The sequence below is a fragment of the Arvicola amphibius genome, chromosome 4 (assembly GCF_903992535.2).
Source record: "Arvicola amphibius chromosome 4, mArvAmp1.2, whole genome shotgun sequence".
Taxonomy (NCBI): domain Eukaryota; kingdom Metazoa; phylum Chordata; class Mammalia; order Rodentia; family Cricetidae; genus Arvicola; species Arvicola amphibius.
The window spans coordinates 7,057,215-7,084,727 of NC_052050.1; the positions used below are offsets into that span (position 1 = coordinate 7,057,215).

General features: G+C 53.6%; 1 protein-coding gene across 1 annotated transcript; it reads right to left on the minus strand.

Moving 5' to 3' along the window:
• Positions 1-471: 471 nt before the first annotated feature.
• On the minus strand, positions 472-26,596 carry Kif19 (kinesin family member 19). The gene is made up of 20 exons (XM_038328321.1): positions 26,469-26,596; positions 24,808-24,888; positions 12,554-12,664; positions 11,768-11,855; positions 11,333-11,469; positions 9,946-10,071; positions 9,444-9,638; positions 8,915-9,061; positions 7,953-8,075; positions 6,001-6,166; positions 5,312-5,486; positions 4,969-5,164; positions 4,253-4,523; positions 4,043-4,164; positions 3,256-3,389; positions 2,922-3,027; positions 2,686-2,773; positions 1,322-1,719; positions 957-1,116; positions 472-734 (listed from the first exon to the last, which is right to left on the minus strand). Exons 1-20 carry the CDS (start codon positions 26,505-26,507, stop codon positions 604-606), a joined length of 2,994 nt encoding a protein of 997 aa, XP_038184249.1. The 5' UTR covers positions 26,508-26,596; the 3' UTR covers positions 472-603.
• Positions 26,597-27,513: the final 917 nt, after the last annotated feature.

The window sequence follows — 27,513 nt, forward strand, 5'->3', positions numbered from 1 at the left end:
CTGCCACAAAAATGGGGGAGGGACAGTCTTGTCACCTTGAGGAAAACATGCATTCCACAGATGTTTGGTAGGTTTGTACCAAGGGAGACGGGTGGGGTGCTGGGAGTGAAAGGGCCAGGAGCTGTATGAATCTTAGAACCAGGCACGGGCCATGGCACATACTGAAAACTCATAAGAAACCATCAAAACCCCCGTAGGACTTTATTTAAAAGAATGGCAAAAAAAAAGCAACAGAGACGTTATAAAATTAGACTCCCTCCCCACCCCTCCCCACCATATGTGAAGTCCTGTGACTCCTTCCCCACCCCAAGCCCCGCCCTTGCCCACAGTGGGCCTTGGAGCCCCATTTCACTACCAGCTCCTCTTCCCCCACTGCGGAAGCCAAGATTGGCCCCAGGTCTGTGCAAGGATTTGGCAACAGTGTTCTGTCCAGGGCTGGGAGGCCAAGCTGGTGGGGCTCAGTCTCTCTAGTGGCACTGAGAATGAACGGATTCCGGGTTATGGGAGCCCAGTCCCCTACGCCCTTGCTTCATGCGATCCCCATTTGTCCAGCTCCCACCTCCCAGTCAGTCCTGCAGGCAAAAGAGTAGGTGCCGGGGCCGCTCAATTATGCCGGTGTTGTCCATCTTTGCCAAGAGTGCTTGAACCGTGGGGCAGGCTGGGCCCACGTGTGGCTCTGCGGGAAACAGCAGCTGGGTTGGGGGGAACAGGAAGGGGTGAGGGGTTTCCAGAGCCTATGACAGAGGAAAAGCAGCATCAGTTGCTGAGGAGTGCTTTCCCTCCCCACAACATCCAGTGGTCTTGAACTTCTTAGGGGATCAATCCCAGTTTGTTAACCCCGCCCATATTGCTCCAGGAACCATAGTTCCAGCTAGGGGGGGCAAGAACACTGCACGTTTCCCCTTTGAGCTGGTCAAGGCCTCTCCCACCTCAATCCCTCCTTTGTTGGTACTGACCTGTATTCTGGCTTGGAGGAAATCTGACCTTGGCCAGAGGAAGTGTGACCTTTCCCAGATGTCTGACACCAGGGGATGGCCGCCCATACACTGGCATCTTCCGGTCTGAAATGCCCTCTGAGGGATGAGGCCCCAGCAGGTGTGTCTTGGGACGAGACAGCTGTACAGTTGGAAAACGGTGAAAATAGATGGAGAGACGCCTGGCGCTCAGCTACAGGACCGGGTCCTAGCTACTTTATCAGGCTGGGGACTGTTGCGTTTCATATCAGGGCCTCTGGGTGTAGTGAAGGGCTGAAGTGTCCTGTAGGTTCTGGCAGAAGCTAGTCCTCAGACCCTCACCCATTAGGAATGGCCGCAGGCCTCACCCCTTGTCCTGTGACCTCGAAGGACCGAGACCTCCTCTTCCTCTTCTTCGCCTCCAATGACTCCTCCCTTTTCTTGCTGAGGCTTTTCTTCTGACCACGCACCCAGGGTCCAGTGCCATCACCTCGAGGTCCTACTGCCCCAGAGGGGCCCTCGCTGGTGCTGCTGGATAGATTGTCCTCGCTGATAGCATGCTGCAGTGTGGGGCTGGGCGGCCGTTTGCAGGCCAGCGGACCGGAGGGGCGAACATCGTCAGCCTCGCTCAACGAGTTCAGGGACTGGCTGCTGCGCTCTGTGGCAGGTGCTAGCAGGTGGCGCCCCTCCGATCCCAGGGCCCGGGAGCGCCGCTGGGCGGCCTTTACCAAGATACACTTAGTCCGGGTCAGGATCTCTTTTTTCTCTACAACAGATAACCAACTTAAAGTCAAGGCCACCTCCCACACCCCTTCCTCACAGGTCAAAAGTGAGCAAGAGCCAGGACTCACAGATTTCAACCCTAGAACCCTAACTCGCTAGCTCTTTGAGAAACGTGGGGTGCCCCCTCAGAACCTTAATTTCATTTGTAAATGGGCAAAACGAATGTTTTGGGGCTACTTCAAAGATTAACTGAAATGCTGGGAGTCTAGACTGATGTCATAGGACTGTGATCTTAGCTCCTCAGAAGGCTAAGGCAGGAAGATTAGAAGTTCAGGACTGACTGGACATAATGCCACACCTTTAATCCCAGCACTTGGAAGACAAGAAGCAGGCAGAGCTCTGTGATTTTGAGGCCAGCCTGGTCTACATAGTGAGTTCCAGGATAGCCTGGGCTACATAGTGAGCCCCTATTCTTAAGAACAAAACAAAACAAAAAGCAAAGGCTGGCCAACTAGGCAACTTAGATCTGATCTCAAAATAAAAAATGAAACCTCCACATGGTTTAGACAATAGTTTTATGGTTTTAGTTTAATTGTCTTGGGAGCAGAGATTCTAAAAGAATTCGCTAGAATCCAGTAGAAATCCCTAATTTTTTCTTTTTTGGTTTTTCAAGACAGGGTTTCTCTGTGTAGCTTTGATGCCTGTCCTGGAACTCACCAGGCTGGCCTTGAATTCACAAAGATCTGCCTGCCTCTGACTCCCGAGTGTTAGGATTAAAGGCGTGTGCCACCACTCCTCGCCAAGTGTCCCTATATTAATTTCTGATTGTTTCCCCATCTTTTGTGTGTCCTTAGCAGGTGGCTAGTCCTTCTGGTACAGCCAATGAATGGGTACCTTCAGCAGGAGCAGAGAGAAGGAAGGAGCTTCGGGCTTGGTCATCTGAGTAGTTTAGACAATGTCAGGCAGTGGGAGTGGGGGGCAGGGCGTGTGACGTGTAGGGCACACCTACCTTTATGGGACAGAGGGATCTCTGACAGATTCTCACTGCTGTCCGGGGAAGAGTTGATCTGGCTGCCCAGGCTGTCCTGTGGTGGGGCCTAGGGGGTGAATCGTTTGGAAAGGGGAAGGAAGGCCTTGAAGACAGCAGGGACCCCACACCACCCTCTACAGAGAGCTGTGTGGTATTGGAGGTGCTCGCCTTTTTGGAAAAAAATCCACCCACCGTTTTGGGCACCCAGAACTCACCTGCTGGGTCACCAGGGTGCCCACCTGGATGGGAGGCGGAGTGGGCACCGAGGAATTCTTCGCCTGCCAGGCCCTGGGACTGGCCTTGAACACGTGGTAGGACTCACTGCGGTTGGCAGAGAAACAGGAGGAGGCAGCTGTTAACCAGGCAAGTCACACCGAAGCCCACCCCCACCCTAGAGAGAAACTGTTGGTGCCAAGGGAGAGAGAACCTACAGATCCTGGCTGCAGACCCCTGCCACAGCCTCACTGTTTCTGACACCGTCTTCCCTGCTGAGCCCTTTCTGGGGCTGACACTGCGCACACAGGGTAGGTAGCTATCAGGAAGCCTCACCTGTCTGTGCCAAGCGGGGGTAGGGTGTTGTTTTGGGGGCGCTGGGTCTCAGAGCTCAGTGTCTTCACACTCTCCAGGTCAGAGTCCGGGGTCAGTGTGGTCCCAGGCCGAGTGATTCTGGGCAAGGAGCTTTCCTGTGGGGTAGGGAGGACAATGACAAGGGTGCTCAGAAGACTTTGACCCAGCAACAACAGAGTGACAAGCGATATAAGATGGGCCCTAGAGGGCTCTGGGCCTGTCCTCTGGGTCCCCAGAAATTTGGGATCTACCAGGCAGTGTCAGTGGCACAGCTCAATGGCCCGAACCCATTAGAGCATTAGGTCCATTTTTCCTTGATTTTTAGAAATTAATTAATTAGCTAATTAATCCATCTATCTGTTGTTTGAGACAGAATCTTACCATACAGACAGGGCCAGTCTTTCAATCCTCCTGCCTCACCCTCCCAAGTGTTGGGATTAAAAACTATCCTATTGACTAATGGTCACTTGTGATATTTCAGATGGCCAGTCCTGACCTTGTTTCCCTAGGTGGGGACAAGTGTCAGGCCAGGCAGTAATGCCCAGGAATGGAAACCCTCATCCAGGCAAGGCGGCATGAAGGGAGGGAGGGAGAGAGGGAGAGGGGGAGAGAGGGAGAGCGGGAGAGAGGGAGAGGGGGAGAGAGAGAGAGAGAGAGAGAGAGAGAGAGAGAGAGAGAGAGAGAGAGAGAGAGAGAGAGAGAGAGAGAAGATAGAGGGAGAAGCCAACTCCTGGAACTTGGTTGGCTTTAGGCTGGTCCAAGCGCCCACCTGCAGAGCCCTGGAGGCCACGCGGTCCATGATTGTGGCCCGCTCCAGGCTGCCCTCCTCCAGTTCCCGAAGGTAGACTTCATAGAGTTCCTCCAGGTGCCGGGGAATCTCCAGATTGAAGTCTGTACGTGAGGAAAGGGGAGCTGAGGGCTCGGCATGGTCCCATAGTCCCTCAAACAATGCTCCAGGCCCGCGCTGGGCTGGCCCTACCATCGATGATCTGCCGCTGGCCCTGAATGATCTCCTCGCAGAGGCTGCGGTGCTGCTCCAGGCGGCGCACCGCCTCGCGGCGGTGGCGCAGAGCACTGTCGCGGAGCAGAGCGTGCGACTGCATCTCGGTGTTTTCCACCTCCAGCTCGTGCACGCGGCACAGTAGGCTGAGCACCTCGCGTTGCTCCTCGGAGCCGATGCGCCGAGGCAGCGTCTCTTCCAGGCGCCGGCCCCGCGCTCGCAGCTCCCGGCAGCGCTGCTCCAGCGCCAGCTGCGGGGATCGTGGCACGGGTTAGCGCTAGGCCAGTTCCACCTGCCCAGCCAGGCCCTGCTCTCAGGCCTTCTAGGGGGATGCCCCGGGCCCAGGCCAACCCTCAAAGCTTATTTTTGGGTCTCGTAAATTATTCGGCGTCTGTGTCACTTGACTCAACCACGCCTGCGGCAACCCTTACTCCACCACAGAAGGTAAAAATCTGTTATTTATATTGACTACCATGTTCTTAGTCTTCGCTTTATGCCAAGCATTAACTCAGAACTGTCTCCAGCGACTCCATTCGGGCATCATCATGGGCCCTCCCATTTTAGAAGTATGAGACACACGGAGATGTAGAAACTTGGCAAAGTCATCCAGGATTTGTGGCTGAGCTCTCTGGTCTCCGCCCCTTCTCTTGACCACACCCCTGCCCCCAAGCCGCCCGGCACCCCACCTAGTATACCTTCTGTTTGCGCAGCTTCTTCTGTTCACCCACCAGGGCGGCGATGTTTTCCCGGGCTGACGCCACCTCTGGTGGCTCCAGGTTATCCGGCTCATCTCCTGTGTCTGAGTCCTTCTCGCTGTCATCTTTGGTGTAGGATTCCTTCCTTCGCTCCTCCCGCCACTTGAGAGCCCGACGTGACTTCTCATGCTCCCAGCTGCCAGCCGTCCCCGCCAAGAGAGAGATACACACAAGATTCGGCTCAAGGGGCAGGGCATTGTGTTTCTATGTTCCAGGCTCCTCCCTCCATGATAAACCTGAACCTGGGGTGGGGCTGGAGAGTCCCGGGTCAGGGGAAGCATACCCCGCGATGGTGAGTAGGTGCCGGGAGGTGTCAATCTGGACTTCCATGGCCTGGTTCTCCAGCTCCAGCAGGCGACGCCGCACATCCATCTGCTCGTGGAAGGCGCCGATGAGCTGCTCCCGAAGCTGTCCCATTTCTGCCTGCCCTTCCTGTCCGCTGTGTAGCTGTACCTCAGCTGAGGAGTGGGACTAGAGTCAGCACAGGGGCCAGCTCAAGCTGACCTGGGACTCTGTCCCCTAGTTTCTTCCTAGACCACCGCTTCCACTTCCGGCTTCTTAGATTCCTCTCCTTCCACACACACCCCCTCCCACAATGCATCTTCCGACTGCAGCCCCAAAAGGACTCTTGCTCTCCCACACAAACTGAGTCTGTGCTAGTCCTCACAGCATCCTTGTGCCGACTACAAAAGGGTATCCCTGTTTCTCTATCTTTTGGGAAACCATCACAGCAAACAGGCAAGCCTCAGTGAGTGGTACGCCTTCTGGGCCCCACAGGGCAGCCCCCATATAATTTCCTCAGACCATCCCATCCCATCTACAGCTTGTAAAACAGAGGTGTGGTCACATATCACAGGAGACAGCTCCAGGGCCGCTCAGCCAGAGGAGCCAGGGTTAGAACCTCATAAAGCCGCCTGGAGAGGGCTGTTGAGAGACGCTCTCACCTCCAGACCCGCGGGGGCATTTGCATACCTTGGATATGGCGAATGTCACCCCGGTCCAGGCGGCCCCGGGCCTGGCCCCGCCCCGCCTGCTGGTCGATCTTGCACTTGAGTCTCTGGATCTCGCCTCGCAGGTCCGCGATGATGCTGGTGTACTGAGCGATGTGGTAGGAGACGTTGAGCAGGTTCTGCTTCACCTGTCGGGAGCCCAGGATGAGGGATGAGGGGGTATGGCCACCCCAGGCGCCAGGCCTGCCTGTGGGATCCACCTTTCTCTTTTCTTCCCTTTGCCAGTCCTTTTGTTTGTTTGTTTGTTTGTTTTTTTTTGTTTTTTGTTTTTTTGTTTTGGTTTTTTTTTGTTTTTTTTTTTTTTGTTTTTTCGAGACAGGGTTTCTCTGCGGCTTTAGAGCCTGTCCTGGAACTAGCTCTTGTAGACCAGTCCTTTTAAGTGACAGCAATGTCATCTTTGCCTGCATCCCCACAGCCTCCTATCATTTCTGCGTGCCTCCGTTAGACCTGGAATCCTAAAGTTCCAAGCCTACTCTTCAACCTCAGTGGCTCCCTACTGCCTGAGGGGCTCATTCCTTCACCAGGTATTGAAATCTTGCCCCTCAGATTCTTTTCTCTCCCCCGCCCCAGATTTTATCTTTTACTTTATGTGTGTGCATGTGTGTCTGTGTGGGAGTTTGTGCATGTGAGCATGGGTGCCTGAAGATGGTGTAAGGTCCCCTGGAACTGCAACTCTAGGCAATTGTTAAATGCCTGATGTGGGTGCTTGGAACTGAACTTAGGTCCTCTGGAAGAGCAACAATGCTCTGAACCATTAAACCATCACTCCGGCCCTAAGATTTTCTTTTTCTTTTTGGACTCTGTTTCTGCATGACTGCCCTGTTCTAGTCAGGCAATTCTTCTGGTCTCTCCATATCCACAACAGCCAGCTAGCTCATCCCTACTTCTCCTTTCCCTCGCTTGCCTTGGCACCTACTGTTAGCATCAATTAAATAATTGCTTTCTTTTTTTTTAAAATAGGTCTCAGATGGGCAGTGGTGGTGCACGCCTTTAATCCCAGCACTCGGGAGGCAGAGGCAGGTGGATCTCTGTGAGTTTGAGGCCAGCCTAGTCTACAAGAGCTAGTTCCAGGTCAGGCTCCAAAGCTACAGAGAAACGCTGTCTCGAAAAACCAAAAAAAAAAAAAAAAAAAAAAAAAAAGGTCTCATGTAGCCCAGGTTAGCTCTGAACTCATTGTGTAACCAAGGATGACCTTGAACTCCTGATTCTCCTGTGCCTGCCCTCTAATACTGGGCTGCAGTGTTCACTATAATCATGTAGCCTGTCTCCCTGAAGTTTCTGGAGGTTGCATGACAATGTCGGGGGAAGTTGTAGGTATTGGAAGACGGCTCATTACACACTACTTCAAAGTCAGTCATTCTTCCCCCGATACCCATGCAGGCTAAGATTGACTTCCTGGCCAGGGCACATGAATTTGATCATGAACTTGGAAGCCAGGTAGACTCAGCTCCTGTAGCCCTGTCCTCAACTAGCTTTGAAGTCACTTAATATCCTTCAGCTTCCTTATCCTAAACTGTATGGTAGGGAAGCGGTAACTCCTGCCTGGTTCTGTGGTCAAATGGGACAGTGAGTGACAGTGCTCAGAGTGGTACTAGGTAAGGGAGCCTTTTATCGTGACTATGGTGGTGACATGCTTTGGACATACAGAGGACTGAGTAACCTCTGAAGAGGCAGGGAAGGTAGAGGGATGGGATGGGGGCAAGCCTGGAGTGAGAAGCAGAAGAGGGTCTTTGGGAAACGAGGGCTCCGGGCAGGCAGGCTGGGGGCTGGGGATGCAGGCAAAGGGTTTGGGGTGGTGTTGGCCTGGCTAACGAGGTCAATGCAGAAAGAAAGACGTGGCTGGCAAGAATCCTCGCAGGACCTCAAATCTCAGTCCAGGAGGGTGTGCCTTGGGGGTAGTCCAAGGGCCCTCACCCGAGTCCTAATATTCTTGGCTCGGCCAGCGTAGGTCAGGGTATTCCGGGACTCCTCAAAGGCAGTGCTCGCAGGACTGATGTGGGCGATCATCACTGTGCGACTGTTCCCCCCTAGTGAGTCCTGCGGGGACAGGGATGTGACTTGCTGGAGATCACCTCCCCCAGAGGCTCCCCAAGGCTGTGTACCACACCTTTCCTGTGAGTACACACATGTACATAACACGGACAGAGGCATGCATGCATGCACGCACACACACACGACATGAACACATGCATATAGTGGTGGTCATTTTCAATTATCCCCACTGCCCTGGTTTGTGGATGCAGTCCTCGTGACAGGCTGATGCAGGCCCCCACAAACCACAGGCCTCTGCTGGGATCTTGTTTTCAGAGCTCACAAAGTTTAAGCCTGCAGGGAAATTCCTTAACCTGTCTGTGCCTCAGTTTCCTTATCTGTAAATGTAATCCTCCCAACTCACAAAGCCACGGGGGAGGTTTTAGGCCTGGTGGGAAGAAGCCCTTGAATCCAGCAAGGCTTGGGAACTCATTGATATCATGTCTGTAACTGAGGGCAAAGAGTGGCCATGCTATGAGTAAGTGGCCCCAAAATGCAGCTTCATTGGATATAAGGCTGACCATCACAAAGGCCCCCAATCTAGGTTCTCTTTGACTCACAGCCCTGGGAGGAGGTCCTGGCACAGCTTTTCTTCATTCTCTACCTGCGCTTTGGTGAGAGTTGCCAGAAATATAGAGAGCACCTGCTTGTAATCAAATTTCAGATAAACAGTGAGTGGACTGTTTCAGTTTAAGGGAGCCACAAATATTGCATGAGGCATTACTGATGCGTAATGAACTTAGTGATTCATCTGAAATCTGAGAGGGAATAGCTGTACATTGTTTATGTTTGGTCTGGCAGGCCCACTCTTGATGTCAGTGCCCAGGCCCGGCTTGTTCTGGTACCTTCAGGAGCCGGGTGAGCTTGCTGTCCCGATAGTTGATGTACTTATTGCCGCCCTTGTCGCTCAGCGCATTGATGCAGTTGCCCAGGGCTAGCAGAGAGCGGTTGATGTGGGCTCCCTCCTTCATGCGCTGTCCCCTGTTCTGTGTCTGGGGAGACAGCAGGGGATATGACTATAGCCTTGTGGGATAACCTACTGAAGTTTCACTCAGCTACCCAACAACACCCCAATGACCCTGGTTGTAGACAATGCCTCGCTCCTGAGGTCCCTGAAGGTGTCATGGCGTGGAAGGAGGCTTTGCTCTGCCCTCTCCCCATCCTCTCTTCCCTGAGCAGCCTATCCTTTCAAGATGCCAGGCCCATTGCTCAGCCCCTCACTCTGGGGATGCCATTTGTATCCTGACATCCTTGAGACACCCTGCTTTTCCAACTCTCCTCGACGTCCTTCTTCTGAAACCTGGGGCCATCACTCCTGCCCATCAATTGCTTCTCTCTGGGGCCACCTCACTGTATCCTCAGAGCAGGCCTCACCTGGGAGGCACGCTCGGAGCCGGCCAGGTCAATCATGAACAGGCGACCTTGCCGCACTTCCTGCAGGATGTTCTTGACCCGGCTGCGCTGGCGCACTGCCACCTGCAGCACTGCGTGCGAGCGGGAGGACGTCTGATTGGCAGCTGTAGGCTCCTGGGTCCTCTGCCGGTTCCCCTTCATCAGCAGCTGCATAATCTGGCAAGGAGAGATGCAGGTGACTGTTGGAAGCCCTATAGAGAGGAGCCTGAGCTTGGAGAGGTCCAACCTATTAGCTTCCCAGGGTGGACTAAGAGGCCTGGATAGTTCTCTCTGGGCAGGTCTCTGTGTAAATGGAGAAACTGTGTGACCTGTCTACTTACTGGGATGACTATGTTAGGGCATGACAGGTGATGTGATTCCCCCTGCCACCACTCAGGGTATCTCTCTCCCAGGGGCTCCCTGGCTTTGGTCCCTCAGACTGATGGTCCTGTCCACAGTCCCTAGCCAGTTGTTGTAGACTTACTTCCTTGGCATTGATGGTGGACACTTCAGTGATTCCGGCCACCTGGATCACCCCTTTGGAGTCCTCCCTCAGCTCCAGGTACCCCAGGGCGGGATTCAGCAGGTCCCGGATCATCTCATTGTAAATCTGATGGGACAGCGAGAAAGGGGGAGGGAGATGAAGGACAAGAAGTCCAGGTCTGGAGCAGTCATGGGGTTCCCTCCACCCTAAGAAAAGAAGGACCACATGTTTCTGTTTGTTGGAGCCCAGGCCTCGTGTATGAGAGAAGTCCTAGCTGGAGAAACTGCTCCCTTTCCATGATGGTAGAGGCTTCAAAGTCAATGTTGCAGGGGGTTTCGGAACCCCCCCCCCCAAGGCTCCCCCTTGCAGTCCTGGGCTGGACACAGGGACCTGATCCCTGGTCAGATGAGGGAGCTCAGCTTGTTGCTGGGCAACCTTCAGGCTGCTTCTGATGCTGTGTTGTCTGCCTCTCCCCCACCAATCAAGGCTGGGCAAACCCCTGCTGGCTGCTCCCCTCACCATTCCTTCTGAGCTGTCACCCAGGAGATTATCAGCTCTTGGAGGAGCCAGATGGAGGCTGGCTTGTTGGCTTAGATTACACCCTCCTCCCCCTCACCCCCCAACTTCTGTGACCACCTCTCAACTCATGAAGTCCTTAATGGGAAGATGTTTGCTTAAGGCAAGGGTTCTCAACCTTACTGATGCTGCAGTTCCTCATGTTGTAGTGACCGCCCCCACCATAAAATTATTTTTGTTGCTACTTCATCATTGTAATTTTGCTACTGTTATGAATCATAATAAATATCTGATATGCAAGATATTTGATATGTGCCCCCTGTGAAGGGTTGTTTGATTCCCAAAGGGTCATGACCCACAGGTTGAGAACCACTGGATTAAGGACTGGTTTCAAAGGATTAGGGCAAGGTGAGCTTTTGAGAATGGTAGCCCAACTGCTTGCCGCCCAGGCTACTGTGAAGTGCAGTACCACACTGGAGTCACAGGGTCCCAAGTTTGAATCCCTGCTCTGTCATCACTGTGTTCCACAAAGACAGTTGCCTAACTTCTCCATGTCTCAGTTTTTGGTTTTTGGTTTTTGAGACAGGGTTTCTCTGTACAGTTCCGGCTGTCCTGGAGCTTGTTCCAGAGACCAGGCTGACCTTGAACTCAGAGACTGGCCCACCTCTGACCTCCGAGTGCTGGGATTAAAGGCGTGTGCCACCACGCCTGACTCTTTAGTCTTAACTTTTATCAAGTGGGGCTAATGCTATAGATGTGGGGTGGGGAGTAGGCCTATTGAACACCCCAGGAACTGCCAGGAACTGGCTCTAGGGAGGTGGGCCATCCTATCTTATCTTATGCCCCCTAGCCACGCCTGGTGGGGACTTACCTCCAGGTAGGACATGGACACTTCATATTCCATGTCGTTGCTGGTCTCCTCAATGGCTCGGAAAAGGTCATTCAGGGTCCGAACATAGATGCCCGGCTCATGGTCAGTGCCCAGCATGGTGTAGGTCTTCCCACAGCCTGGATTGGACAGGTTATGGTCAGCAGGGCAGGGGCCAGGCAGGGGTGAAGCAGGGGTGAAGCCTTATTGGGGAGGTAGTTCTGGAAACCTGAGCTGAGCACCCTCCCAGACAGCTGAGGAGTTGGGGTCTTTGTGGCAGAAGGGGCCTGGGCGAGGCAAGGTTTGGATTATTCCCATGCTCCATTCCTGACCCTACTCGGGCCAGGCTGGCTCTCTGATGAAGGGCGAAGCACTTGGCTCTCAGAGGAGACAATAAGGGTGCTGCAGCCCTTGTCTATGCCCGAGTTTCCTCCTCACCTGTAGGGCCATAGGCAAACACAGTGGCGTTGTACCCTGAGATGACACCCTCAATGAGGCTCTTGGTGGTGGCCTGATACACCATCTCCTACAGGGGAGAAGAGACTTGTTGGGGGTCTGAGACAGGACAAGGACAAGATGCAGGTGCCCCCAGGCAGGTCCTGACTGTGAACAGGTGAAGTGTTTATCACTGGAGTCCCAAGCTACAGGTAATTGAGTGGAGGTAGTGGAGGAAGAGCGAGTTTCTGCTTACATTCCTCAGGGGAGACACCAGCCTGCAAGAGGGCTTAGGACACCCGAGCAGCCTCCTCTACAGGTGGTTCCCCCAACCCACCCCTGCTCTGAGGGTGCAGAGTCAGCTCCTGAGAGCATCCGGAAGATGGGCAAGATGGGATCCCTAGGAGGGTGTCAGTTTTCTTGAGTCTGTCCCACACCTGTTCTCTCCATACCAGATAGGGTTCACAGTCCTTCTGGCCCACAGAGGCCTGCTGTGGAGCAGCTCATCCGGCTACTCTATGCAAGTTGGCACGTGAGTGCTGACCACATACAGAAAGCCGGGTATGCAGTCTTGCAGGTGCACTGGTAATCTGTCGTGTGGTGTCAGATGGTGAGAATGTACAGGTGAGAGACCGCGCAGATACATGTAGACTTTTACAAATGGGCAAAGTCCCAGATCATTGAGTAAATGTTGGAGAAAAGGTGAGCAAGGTCCCCTGAGAATCCTTCCTGGCAGGGCGAAGTGTAGGTGGGGTCTTTCCTGTGTTTCCAGACCATGCACTCCCTCACCTGGGTGGCAGTGAAGTCAAAGGCCACGTCGAATAGGTACGACTTCTCCCGGGACCGGTGTGCCCGCAGGATGTCGTCGGGGTCCTCCATTGGGTCCATGAGAACCACCATCTGCAAATGTCCCCGAGGAGGGAGAGCACAGTCACCTGGAGTCCCCACGGTGTGCAGACCTCTCCTATCTGTTCTCTGGGCTTCAGTCTGGGTGCTTGGGAGACAAAGCCTCTTTGGTGACAAGTGCCTGTCCCCTGAAGATGGCGCTATCCCAAGGCAGCAGAGAATGGTGTGTATGTGTGTGAAGGGGGTGGGATCTACAGGGAACCCTGGATCCTCTTCCAACAACCACAAGTACCACTTCCCATGCCGTCTTTCCCTGAGGAGGAACAGCAACACCGCTGGTTGTCATAACACATCTTTTGTGACAAGATTCCCTCTGCCTACGACACCGCCATCTCTACCGCAGCCTTGCTTCACCCCACTTCAGGAGCAGCAGGGCTTGTGCTTCCACCTGACAGTGAGGAATTTAGAGTCCAGCGGCTCTTTTCAGGCTACGTACTAGCCTGTGGAGGGACAGAACTCAGAACCCAGGACCTGGGTTCCAAACCAGAAGACTCTTTCTTTCCCCCGTCCCTCTGAGACAGGGTTTCTTTGTGTAGCCCTGGCTGTCCTAAACTTGCTCTGTAGACCAGGGTGGCCTTGAACTCAGAGGTCCATCTGCCTCTGCCTTCCAAGTGTTGGGATGAAAGGCAGGCGCCACCACCATCCTGCAAAACCAGCAGACGTAAATAACTGCATCTCTGTAGCTCTGTGGATCTTGGACCCTGCGTGGTCCTCCATGACCGGCTTGCAGAGCATTGTAGGACAAGGCAGGCAAAGAGCTGCTGACAGCTGGGTGACACGTGTGAAAAGAGCAGGTGGCCTTGGGTCTCTCCTGTATGAACTTAAAATAACTCCACTCCTGGCCAGGACCTGGGATTGGAGAGAGAAAGAGAGACTGCAGGACCCTAGCCTGGTGTTCCACCGGTGCCTGGAGTGTTGGGGTGGCTGTACTCTATGTATGTGTGTGTGCACATGCATTAAGGTATAGAACGGGGCTGGCAGTATTCCTCCCATGTTCTAAGAACAGTCTCTGAGCCTACTCCACTCTGTCCAGGCATCTATCTACCCAGGTCCCAGTGTGGCTGAGTTTTGCTGAGGGCTCTGAGCGGGAATTCAGGGCAAATGGCTCGGTTCTTGCTGGGGTTCCTGGTCTAGGGTAGGGTTTGAGATCGGAAACATCAGAAAACACTCAGGTACTCTGGGGGGTGTGTGTCTGAGTTTCAGGGGAGGACATGGGGACAAAGGGAGTAGGCGTATTAAGTGACACTAGGGAGGGACTCTGAATCCTAGCCTTACCTCTCATTAGCAGAGTGACCTCCTGTCTGCATGGGGACCTGCCCAAACCTTAGTCCCCCTCCCCCAGGGGAGGAAATGGTGGTGTAATCTCCTTCAGGGCTGTACAGAGCCCATGAGACAAAGTGTGTGACACATGCCGAGTCTCAGGGATCCTCTTTCAAGGAGCCACGAAGAGGGAGCGTGGGCAAGGGGACGTCACCAACTGCCCTACCCCAAGACTCTGCTATCAAACGTAGAGTGGTAAAAATGAAACAAACAGAAGACAGGCTGAGAGTGGCAACATCGGCGGCTCCCTTACACAACATCGGTGCCCCCTGAGAGATGCCTGGCACCTGGAGTGCCGGGCACGGTTCCCTAGACACCAGGCTCTGCCAGACAGCCAGGGGAAATAAGCCGTCCCATGATCCTTACTTAATGAGGTGGGACTGCCCCCAGGAGCTAGATGGTGGCTGGCCTCAGAGTCCACCCTCTACCGGGACGGGGGTAAGGAGGGCAGAGGGGGCACCTTCACTCCCAGTACACACTGCCAATCACTCCTGGCGCACACCAACATTCGAACTTAGGGCACATTAATAAGCCTTGTTTGTTTATTTATTTATTTTTTTCTTCAAGACAGGGTCTTGTCTATAGTGCTGCTAGCTTTGACCTTAGGGCAATCCTCCTGCCTTGGCCTCCTGAACGCTGGGATGACAGGCATACATCACCACATTCAACCAATACCTGGTCTTTACTGAGCCCCTCAGTGTGGATTTCTCATTATTACTTTCAACCTGGCATCCTGTAGCTTGGAAACGGCAGAGCCAGAGTTGGGGATTCTGGCCACTTGGCTCTCAGAGTGGTACCAGCTCATCCTCTGAACCTTCCCTAACCTCCCCTGCTCCCTCTGCTGCCGCAGGGTCTTGTGGGGCGCCTTGGCAGTTTCATGGTCTACGTCGCCCGGCAACCCCCCAACCCCCAACCACCACTGCTCCCACATGGGTTCTGGGTGCTCATTCCATCTTAGGGAGCATGATGGCAAGTCCTCACAGGGGCCAAGAGGGAAGGGAGCTGGCTCTTGCAGGGCAATTAGGAGAAGGCGGAGACCGTAGCTGTGCCCTTATTCCACCCTTTGCAGGGATAAGCAGGACAGCCGGGACTCATGACTATTCCAAAGGCCTTGTGAATAGGCCAGGCATGGAGAGCCATCGAGAGGCAGCAGAGGTTGCTGGTGAGGGTGAAGATGAGGCTGCAGGAGTCCAGCCTACATGCTCAACTGAACCCAGGAGCTTAGGAGGTCCTCAGCGGACCCCTTGAGTCCTCTAGTCAGGCCTGAGGATTTAGGAGGACAAGGGCCTTGGTATTCCCAGCAGACTCCTCTCTACATTCCATATCCTAGAATCACCCCCCCTACACACATACACATGAACACACGCACACACACACGCACGCACACACACACACACACACACGCACGCATGCACGCACGCATGCACACACGCACGCACACATGCACGATACCTGGAGCAACCTGCATCTGGGCTCTCTGAACTCATCTGACCTCAGACAGCTGCAGGGCCCCTTCTGTGGTTCTCCCAGGGAGGGTGACTCCCCAGGAGACAGAAGTCTCTGTGAATCAGATGGGCCTGCAGGTGAGTCAGTTAGAGGGAAGGATCACAGACAGGCTGGGTGGGGGCTTTGGGTATGGAAAGGCCACCAACTCTGACCCCTCCTAGGTGGCCAAAGGCTGGAAGTCACTGTAAGCTCAGGGTTTGCACTGTTCCCTAGGAACTCACCTGTCCTCAGCCACCGGCCCCTCCTCAGGGCATCAGCCCCAGAGCCCTCCAAGCCCCCCATAGGGTCTAATTCTTATCCCAAGCTATCAGCAGCTTGAGGTCCGCTCAGACTTCAGACCCAGATGAAGACAAACCCTGGCTCTGGGGGCCCTGGCCCTGGGTCCCCACAGCCTGCAACAGGAGCAGAGCCAGCTATAAGAACTTTTGTCTTGGGAACTGAGGTTTCCCCTAGACACAGAGCCTCAAGGGGCTTTGGCTGGGGAGAGCGAACAGTATGTGGTGTCACCCATCTTAACAGATGGCCTCGGTATGACTTTCAGACATTGTCAAGTTCACCTGGGACACCCAGTTTCTTTGATGTTGGAAAGCTCCCATATCAGAGCACTGTCACCCCACCTGTCACCCTCAATCCCCCTTAATGAGGGCTTTGTTTGAACTCCATCTGTCAGGACTCCAGCCCCCATACCAAGCCCCAGAATATCACTGTTGTTCCGGGCCACCGCAGCACACAATGGAGCCCTTGTGCCCCTTGGCCAGGTGAAGCAGGGCTGAGCCGATGAGGACTGGGCAGGGAGCCTGGGCTGCCACAGAGATTGGCTTGGGGTTTTCGGACCAGTGCAACTCATTTCTGAAGCCCCTACAGTGTGCCCCAGACATGGGAAAGGCCTTAGAGAAACCAAAAGATGAGGCCTGGAGTCCTGCACCTGAGACTCTCAGATTCAGAACTAGGAGAGAGCTGGTGTAGAGAGGAGAGACCCTCAAATCCAGCCCTGCCAGGACAGAAAGGCAGCCTGGAAGGGATGACATTGGTGGTGTATTTTCAAGGATGAGCAGGAGACAGTCAAGAGAGGTGGCGGGGTCGGGGGGAGGTGGAAGAAGAACATTCTAGAGAAAAACATGAGCAAGCAAAGGCGAGATGGTGTCAGACATGGTCTTCCGTCTTTAGGGAGAAATGCAGGTTGGAAGGAAAGCCTGGCGTTTGGCCTTTGATCTTCCTCACTGGGCATCCTCACAGTGCAGACCCAGGGCCTGCTGTGAGCTCGCAATGACCCTCTGAACGTCACCCTGGCTAGTACACAGTATATGCCTGAGGACATTTGCTGAATATGGCTGCCCTTGGAAGTGGTTTGCGGTGTTCCAGGCACCTGGCTAATGGCTTGGCATGTGTGTTCTCATTTTCTATGGCTTTCTTTCTTTCCAGACAGGGTTGCTATGTATAGTTCTAGTTGTTCTGGAACTCACTAAGTAGACCAGGATGGTCTTGAACTGAGAGATTCCCCCTGTTTCTGCCTCCCAAGTGCTGGGACCAAAGGCATGTGCTGCAACCACTGTGCTCTTACTATGACTTGGTCCTCACTTAAGTAACTACATCAATGGGTATGTATTTCCTTAAAAGCCCTGACTAAGGTCCTAGGGTTAGGACTCCAACATCTGAATCTGAGGTCCAGATGGAGCACAATTAACCCCCTAGCAAGTGGGCATTTGCCCCGGACAGCTGTATGCCCAGTCACTCACTGGGGGCAGCAGGGATGGGCTGAGGGTGAGAAGTCTGGGCCCCGGAGCCAAACTACTTTGCATCTAACTGACCAGCACGCTGCACTAAGATCACAGTTTAATGTAGTCCACAGCCCAGCCACAGTGAACACCTAGTCACAAAGTGCCAGAGAGCCAAACCTCAGGTTCGTGTCCGCCATCCATGAAGGGGGCAGAGGCAGGAGGATCACAGGAAGTTTGAAGCCAGCTGGTCTACATAGGGAGACCCTGCCTGAAACAAACAACCAAACCACAGCTCTGTGTAGGTGGAAGGAGATAGGGAGAGGCAGGGAAGACATGGCCATCTATGAGCCCACCAGAGGGGTCTGCACAGTCTTCTGGGCACCAGACCTGTGGGACAATAAACTGTCATTGAAACCACAGCCCCGTGCACTTCCTTTCACATTGCAAACTAATGTACAGGTTCCTCAAGACAGCTCTCCTGCCTCAGAGAAGTGGGTGTGACCACAACCTAAAGCACAAAGGTGTGCACGGGCACCAGGGACTCTTTGCCCTTGGCCAGGAGAGTTCACTAAAGACTTCAGTGAGAGATGGCAAGGGAAGGAAGTGGCAGCTCACTTCCACATGGGTGAAAGTCTGCCTGAACTTGAATGGTGCTCACCTACAAACCCATGGAGCTCCCTCCAGGCTCAGCTGCTCTGCAACCCTTGGGTCTAACTTAGCAGTGAGCCAGGCAGCTGTGGGCCTCCCCAGCTAGGTCTTCACTCTGGCCTGGCTCTTAGGTCAATGCAGATGTTATCAGGAATTTTGTTTGTTTGTTTTTGCTTTTGTTTTGTTTTTTTGAGACAGGGTTTCTCTGTGTAGCTTTGGAGCCTGTCCTGGAACTTACTCTGTAGACCAGGCTAGCCTAGAACTCACAGAAATCCGCCTATCTCTGTCTCATGATTAAAGGCATGCACCACCACCGCCTGGCTATGATCAGGAATTCTAGATCCATCACTTGAGTTGCTCCTTTCAGATATCAGAGACAATGTATCATGTGGCCTTGAACCAGAGACATCACTTTTGTGGGGCCATGAATCTGGCCCAGTTGGAAGCAAAGGGGGACTGTCAGGGCTTACGCCACGACACAGGAAGCCACACTGACACTCCAGCCTACTCAGGAAGTCTCAGGTTGCCCCTGGCTTCATCCTCAGTCCAGAGACCCAGGTGCACAGTCCCCTTGTACGGACAGGTGGAAGTAGAACAGAACCCCGATTCTGGGTGGTTGTCAGACCTTAAAGACTGATTCTGGATTTTTGTGAATAAAAACACCCATTGCCGGTCACATTTTGAGCTGTAGACTCAGAGACCCATGAGACCTTAAAAAGAAGACTTTGATGCCAGAAAAAGCAGAGCCCACTGGGCCCATAAAGTCACCAAGACCCGGGCAGCTGCTGAGGGCACAGTTACATCTGGCTGATGTACTAGTCAGGACCCCATCTGATTCCAGGACTCTGAGAACTCCGAGGCTACAGACGGTGGGAGGCATGACCTAGAAAGTAGTCTAATGTGTCTCCCGGGGAGCCTGCTGATTGCTTTATCACAGACCCCCAAGGAATGCTGACCACAGATTTCCCAGGTACCACCTGGAATCACATAAACTCTCTGAGAGGTGGGCCCACAAGCCTGCAGTAGCAAGCACTCTCTCCTGGTACCCATCCCACTACTAAGTGCAGGAGCCCTTGCATACTCGTAGTATTATACACCAGAGCCCAAAGATTCAGAAACAACTCAAATGCCCATCAATTGCTGAATGGGTAAAGAAGCTACGGTATGTCTATCCTCTAAAATACGAGTGGTCATGAAAAAGAGCAACATTCTGATACAAGCTATAATATTCATACACCTTGAAAGCATCATACTAAGGAAATGAAGCCAGACATGAAGGACCAGACATAAAGAGAGTATGTCCCAATCACAGGGACATACAATGGGATAGAGAGATAGAAAGCGGTGGTGGCCTGGGATGTAGTTAAACCTGCACTACCCCCTGCTCATTACCCACTATGCTCCGTTCTTAGGGATCTATGGAGCCTACAGAGCCTCATATCCCACAGTGCCTGAGGCAGCAAGCAGGCTAGCTCCAGCTCACCTCTGGGCTAGCTCCAGCTCACCTCTGGGCTAGCTCCAGCTCACCTCTGGAATCTGTTACTTTATACTGTATTTATATTTCACAATGGCCTCCCGGACTCACCTATAATCCTCTCCATAGCTCTTGAGGTAGATGGGACCCAGCTCACTCTCCAGTCCTCTGACAGGTGGCAGAGGCCCAGGGGGTCATTAACAGCTTTCAGGCACCCAGCCAGGGATGATATGGCTGGGTTCCTGGCCTGGCGTTGTAGCCTTTCCGCCCCATGTCACCCTCCTGCCTTGCACTTTCCCGGCCCTCACTTGTCCGGTCCCCTCTGCGGCCTCCTGGAGAGCCCTTGTGTGGCCAGCAGGACCCAGAAACAGGCAGTTGGACAAGGGCTAATTACGGGATTATACATTTCATTGGTTGATTTAAATCCTACAGGTAAACACAGTCTGGGGGGGGCTGGGAGGAGGCTTTGGGAGGGGTGTGTGGGAGGAGCAGGTGGCTGCTTGTCCTGAGCTCCATCCCTACCTGGGATACTTTCCAGGCCCCTTTTGCTTTCTTGGCTTCCTTGGGAGGTTCTGGCTACAGGATCCATCTTACCCCAGAAGCTGTAAAGGCAGGAGACCCTACCACACCCTTCCAGGAGGGCACCCACTGGAAGGCAGCCACGGGGGAGTGACAAGAACTCTGGTGTGGAAAGTGGACATGGTGGCAGGCAGGGATTTACTCAACCCTGGGCCCAGAAGCCACCCCACAGTTCAGCCTTTGAGAGAAGTAACTCTCATGCCCGCTTCCTTAGGACAGGCACCATGTTTAAGCATCGTGCACAGACCCTCTGGTGAAGACTCTTCTAATAGAGGCACGACGATCACTGTCCTGAACAGTACTAGGACTTGTGATCTCAGGCCTGGAAGTCACTGGAGTTAGCTCCTTGACAAGTCCAAGACCAGCTTCAACTTTCTCAGAATCCAGACACACATTGGCCTGCTCTCTGCCTGCCTGCCTGCCTGCCTGCCTGCCTCCCTCCCTCCCTCCCTCCCTCCCTCCCTCCCTCCCTCCCTCCCTCCCTCCCTCCCTCCCTCCCTTCCCCCTTCCTCCCTCCCTCCTTCCCTCCCTCCCTCCCTCCTTCCCTCCCTCCCTCCCTCCATTCCTCCTCCTTTCTTTCATTTCTTTCTCTTTTTCTGTCTGTCTGTCTATGTTTCTTTCTGTCATTTTAATTTTTAATCAGACAGGGTTTCATCATGTAGCCCAGGCTGGTCTCACACTTGTTATGTAGCCAAGGATGACCATGAGCTTCTGATCATCCAGCCTCTACCTCTTACGTGCCAGGGTACAGGTGTGCCACCATGTAAGGTTTCTGTGCTGATGGGGATTGAATATATGGCTTTGTGTGAGTTAGGCAAGCACCCTAACAGCTAAGATACAGCCCTGGGCTCACACTTGCCTCTTGATGCTCAGGGACTCTTTGCCTGCTGGCATGCTCTCTTTGGAGAAACCTCATTGCTATAGGCTACCAAGCTCCAGATGACCCCAAAAGAATATGCCGAGTTCTAAGGCCGGCTCAGACCCCTCATAGTGGCTGAAGTCAGTGAGTAACTGAGTCCCCTCCAGATCTTCCTACTTAGAGCCCACTGACATGTGGGCTATGGAAATTTGGACCATCTGCTGATGACCAACGAGCTGGCTGAGCTCCTGGGAGGTACGACAGCCTTGGATTCCCTCACTCTGAGATGAAACCCAAAGAGGAACCCACTCAGCTCTGAGGAGAGACAGGAAGCAAGAAGCAGGACTTATCTACCACCCAAGCCCCTAGGCAGTTGGTTTAGCGAGCCTCTCAGATGGTCCAGGACAGCCAAAGCCCAGGGAGCAATGGAAAGCGGATAAGCATCCTACCTGACCTCTTCTTCAGAGGGGCAGGGCATTGTGCTGGCCACAGCAGCCCAGCCACATCACCATTGCCATACTGTCCTGGGTTAGCTCCCAGCTCACCCCACTGCCGGCCATCACACCCTACGATGAAGGGCGTGATGAGAAGAAAAGAGAGATAACTGGTCTGTCTGAGTTACAGCCCTAAGCCTTCCTCTGGGCCATGCATCCCTGGAGAGGGACATATGAACAGCGAGGTCCTGAGAGATGTATAGGACCGGGGGCTGATTAGAACAGGAGGCAGTGAAGCCTCTCCTCCATGTTGGTTTTTGGATTCCCATGTCTTAAGCACCTAGTTGCCAGGGCCTGTGTGCCAAGAGACAGCTTAGTCAGGAGGCTGTCAACTCGGTCTTTGCTGTAGCCATTCCCAGGCAGCAGCGAGAGGGGCTAGGCCAGGCCCGCCTGTACTAATCCGCCTGTACTAATCCCAGCCACTGGGGAGCTGAGGGCAGAGTATGCAGGGGGCCATGTGGAGAGCCCTGTGCCCATAGTGCTTAGACAGCGCTCTAAGAGCCTCAGCTGACAAAGGAACAGCTTGTTGGGCTGGCCCAGCTCTGGCCTGGTGGGAGGTGCAGCTCCCTGGAGTAGGTTAGAGCCGGGCTGGGTGACCCTCCCTCTGTCCTCATGGACAGAAGGAGCCAGTGTCTGACAGGCGTGGGTACTTAACAGGGGCTGTTCCCATCACTTTGTATTGATCAACCCCCAACGTGGCCCGGAGCCAGGAACAGCCAAGAGAGACACCATTGTCCCAACCCGTGAACTCGATACCCTCGGAGGCAGATGGACAAATAGGGAGTGGCCTTGTCTAGAAGAAGGTTTCTCCTCCCAAGTGCTTTGCCTCTTCTAGCCAGCCCCTTTCAACAGTCAACGCAGCAGCTCCGGGGACCTCCTTCTCTACAGACTAGAACTGACATCTATGGAGTTCTCCCTGTGCACCCGGCACTGAGCAGACACAAGTAAAAACCTCCCAAAGAAGTCCTTTTGTGGAGACTAGAAAGACGGCTCAAGCTGGGTGGTGGTGGCACACGCCTTTAATCCCAACACTCAGGAGGCAGAGACAGGGAGATCTCTGTGAGTTCGAGGCCAGCCTGGTGTACAGAGTGAGTTCTAGGACAGGCTCCAAAGCTACAGAGAAACCCTGCCTTGGTTTAGCAGGTGGCGAAGTTGTTTGCTGCTAGTCTCATGATCTGAGTTTGATCCCAGGGAGCCACAAGTAGGAGAAGACTACCAGCTCCCCAAACTGCCCTCTGAACCCCAAACATGCACCATAATGTGCATGAATCCGATCTCTAGCCCCACTCTAGGATAAAAATAAAAGTTAGAAAAAAGTCTTGCAGAGTGTTTGCCTAGCATGCACAGAAGCTTGGGTTGAATCCCCAGCATTTCATAACCCAGGAACGGTGTTGCACACACGTAATTTTAGCACTTGGGAAGAAGAGTCAGGAAGATCAAGTCATCTCTGGCTACATAGTAAGTTCAAAGTCAATCTGGATTATGTGAGACGCTGTCTCAAACAAACAACATCAAAAAGCACAAATCACTGAAAAAGAAGACATTGGACTGTCTTCCCCACTTAAGAGTTGAGGCTCCTGTACTGTCTACATACATTCTCTCTGCTCCTACTCACCATATGGGGCCCTTCCAAATACCTCTATTTTCCCAAAGGGCTTTGAGGAAAGGGGCAAAGGAGAAGAATCAATTGGGGCTTCCTGATCCCAGCCCAAAGGACCCGCCTAGGGCAGCATCTGAACACAGCCTCTCTCAACTCTGCACCTTCCACTCAGTGCTCCCTGACCCGGAGACTATCCCACAGCACAGCCAGTGAGCCCTGCACTCAGAATAGCTAGCCATACAGTCTGGAGCACAGGCAAGGGTCACCATCAGGTTGTTACACCGAACCCATTCCAGTTCCCACCATTGTGCCCAGGACCACTCTAGTACCTGAATTTTGGAATACCTACCCAAACAAACACAAGACAGGCACCTTCGCCATGCTGACCGAGAGTTTGGTTTGGGACCTATCTATGTCACCTCACCTCATGCCTCTTACCTCTCTCCTTGAGCCACACTAGCTTTTTCTAACTGATGTGGTTGCACTGCGGCCCCACCGCAAGGGTCTTGCACACTGCAAGTCCCTCTGGTTGCAATTTTTCCTCTTGAGATTTCATCATCATCATCATCATCATCACCACCACCACCACCACCACCACCACCATCACCACCACCATCACCACCACCATCATTTTATTATTATTATTATCATCATCATCATCCTCATCCTCATTATTATTTTCAAAACAGGGTTTCTCTGTGTAGCCCTGGCTGTCCTGGAACTCTCTCTGTAGACCAGGCTGGCTTTGAACTCAGAGATCCACCTGCCTCTGACTCCCGAGTGCTGGGACTAAAGGCGTGCACCACCACTGCCCAGCAAACTCTCTTCCTTATAATACACTCCAGTTCCAGTTAAGTCAGGGTCTTGACTTGAAGCCCAGGGTAGCATGGGATTCCTGATCCTCCTGCCTCAGCCTCACGAGTGTGGGAATTACAGACCTCACCACTGCATCTGGCTTCATCACTACCTCTCCTTATCTTGTTCTTTCTCCTTTCTTCCTGTGCGTTTGTATGTCTGTGTGCACGGATGTGGGTATGAGTGCATTGGATGCATGTGTACATGTGGAACTCTAACACTGATGCTAACTTCTACTGTATTCTTCCTGAATCACGCTTCCACCTTCTTGTCCACCCTTCCACATCCTGCACTGAGGCAGGGTCTCTCAATCCATTCCAAAGCTGACAGATACTGCTTGCTACTCTTGTCGGCTAGCTCACCCTGCCAATTCCCTGTCTCTGCCTTCCAAGACTGCCACCACACCCACAAACATTTCTGTGGCATTTTTATGTGGGTTCTGGGGATCCAAACTCCCCATGCCCATGAGGCAAGCATTTTGACCACTGAGCTATCTCTCCAGCCTAGGTCCAATGCCAGTTATTCCTCTCCTGGCAACACATCCTCTTTTCCTAGCCCTCTGAGGCTGCAAATCCTCATTTGTTTAGTTATCAGTGCCTCGCCTTCTCTCCCCATGGGAAAACTTCTGCAACAGAGGGAGGGTGGGGCTTTTCATGTTGGAGTGCTTTTCCAGTTTTTACTGCAGTCCCAGGCATGCTGTAGGTTCTTTATGAATAATTATTGTCTTATATGTCCTCCCTCATCATGGTGACATGAGGACCCGGTGAAGAACTTTGCCAAACTTGCATGTTCTAGAGATGGGCTTCTGAATATGTGCTCTGTGGATAGCAGGTGTCTCAGATGGGAGAGTTTACACCATGCGTGCCAAGATATATTTCATGATCCGGACCCACCCAGGCTCCAAATGCTCTTAGCTTTCCTTGGGCTGATTTAGGAAGTATTCCTGGAAGAACAAACTGTGGTGATGCTGTGGCTAGCCCACCCAGAGGTGCAGTGAGACACAGAGCTCTTGCTGTCCAGCCAGATGTGTCAATCAAGCGGAGCAGGCCTCCACCCTGCAGCACCTGGCTGCAGCCCCAAGTACCTGTTCGTCCACCTTGTGAGCGATGAGGGTGGCTCCCTCCTCCAGCTCAGCCACGCTGATGGGCCGGACCCTAAGTGCCACCTGGGAGGAAGACGAGAGTCCTGGGTTACAAGGACCACACTTGGCCATGGTGGCGGTGGGGGTGTGTGTGTGAGAAGTCTTTGAATTCCTTCCACAACAACCTTGTGTTCTCCAGTATCTAACCAACTCTGGCTCTTTGGTTCTGAAGAAAACTGTGGTCTAGGGTATTGCCTAAGGCAGAGGGCAGCAGGTGCATAGGGTGTCTGGCTGAGTTGGAGTCTATGTCTCTTTTCAAAACCCTGCACCCCAGGAGGAAAACTGTCTACACAGACTGCATCAGTCACATGCCCGAATTAAACACTTGCCACTCCCTTGGGCTTAAATCTGGGGCCTTGGGGACCAGGGCCACCTGTCTGCATCTGCAAGTGAGATATGACAGGAAGGGCTTGGAACTTAAGATGGGACCGAGGCCTTCCCCTTGTTACCCTAACAACTTGAGATGGCATCCTAACACTCCCAGGAGAGAGTCACTTAGGGCTTCTTTGCTATTTATTTCCTGGTCAGTGAGAGAGATGGTGGGTCTTCACCCTATACATGTGTCTCCCAAAAGAACACAGTTAGGGAGTAGGGAGATTTTTCTTCCGCTGAACAAAGGGAGGCACCTGCTGGATGCTGGGTGGACGCAAAAGTTCTCAGTTCATTTCATCCACACAGCCCATCAGATTGTCCTTATCGGCCTCCTGGCTGGATCTCCTTGTGGGAGGGAGGCCCCTTCTCTAATGACAGGAGCGTTTGGAGAAAACCCTTTCAAAGAAGACATTCTCACTGCCAGAGAGGGTGCCACAGAGTCTGGGACTGGCCCCTGGGGCTGGGTCCAAGCTTCCCTCTGCAGAAGCAGGTTCCCTACATAGGGGGGCATTATGCTAACATTGCCCTGCCATTTGGCTGCTGCAGGACTATTTCCGCAGATCAAAGGCTAGGGGCTGGGAGAGAGAAATCTCCACCGATCCCCCAAGTACCAAGGCTTCTTCTTGTGGCTTCAGCCTCCACCACTGATAGCCAGGAATCTCTCTCTGCCTTAGGTCTCTACCTACCCCTACCCTACCCTCACTGCCATTTTCTCATCCATTACAGGCCAGGAGATCCTGGGGACTGACTAAGTGGCTTCCAACATTTCTTTGAAGTATCTGGAGTACTGATTTGGACAGAGCCTGGGCTATAGTCCAGACTTGGTGCTGGTGCTGTTTCGGGGGCTTTTTACCTTCTATCTGTGGCTCTGCCCTCCTTCAAAGAAAGACCTGGCTGGGTTTAAGCACCCTGGTTCACTAGAGACTCCCAGCTTTCTTCTCAGGCAATAGCTCAGGTCTCTTTGGGGTCTTGACCTCTGAGTCTTGGCCCCAAGAAGGCTCTGTTTGGAGAGAGGGATGTGGGGTCCTAACTTCTCAGTCTCAGGAGGTGCCACCATACCTTCTGGCCACCTGTTCTGTAGAACTTGGGCAAAGTTATTCTGCACAGTCTCAGACTCCCGTCTCTCGTGTGTCCTTAGTGGACATTATGTGTGAAGCTGTCAGGTCTCAAGATTGGTGAAGGAGACCAAGGAGGAGCTTGATGTGGGCGGGGGGGGGGGGGGGGGGTCTCACCATGAGTTGCTGGTCCTTGGAGTCACCACTGTCCTTCATGATTGCGGCAGGTAGAGAGCCTCAAGCCGCGACAGCTGGCATGGCCAAGACGCACCTCCACCGTGGTCACCTCTTCGGGTCGCTCTTCCGCCTCCGCTGCCTGACAACCCGAAACCAACAACGCGCCTGCCGCCCGGGCGCTGACCAGGAGGCGGGGCCGGGAGGGCTCGGCCGGCTCCGCCCCGCCCCCTGTGCTCGCTCCGCCCCCTACTCTTGGCCCCCTGACCAGGACGTCTCTACCCAGGACTCCACTCGGGCTTGCACTGCTGCTACAGCTACTGCAAGCTGGTGCTGAAGCGCTCTGTTAGACCGAGTGGCCCTCCAGCCTCAGCATCCGGGTCTCCTTCCGGCGCAGCGGCGTCCGTTTGGTGGCTCCTCCGCACACACCCGCGCCCAGGCTCGTGGCTCCTCCGCACACACCCGCGCCCAGGCTCGTGGCTCCTGGCTGTGGCCTCTGCGCTCCCGGCATCCGCCTGGCACGCGACTCGCTGGGCAGACGCACCCTTGCCCCTGCGGCCACGATCATCCGCTGCCCTCCTGACTGTTGCTGGGCGTCTCCAGGGCGCTCCGGGCAGCGTCGGGTTTCCAGGAGTGATGCAGGCATCGCAGCTGTGGAGGCCAGCGCCTAGGGTGTGGGTGTCTGCACCCATTGTCCAGAGGCAGAGGTTGAGAGTGTGGGTTAAGAGCTGTGCATGCACCCTGTGGCACCTGGCTTAGTGGGGTGTATCTTATGGAAGAGTCCCCTCCCCTCGGTATTGGCCCACTAGCAAACTACACCTGAGGCACAAACCCAGAATCTAGGTCAAAATGGATGGACCCAGCCGGTATGCCAGGGTAGCATCACCTAGGAGAGTCCACCTGTGGCTCCAAGTTGCATTTGGCTTATGTTGGCTATGCATGTGGCTCAACACAAAGTCATAAGCTTACTTAAAACATTCTGAGGGCCCTATAGATGGCACGGCCTGTAAGGGAGCTTGCAGTTAAACCTTAGTATCCGAGTTCAATT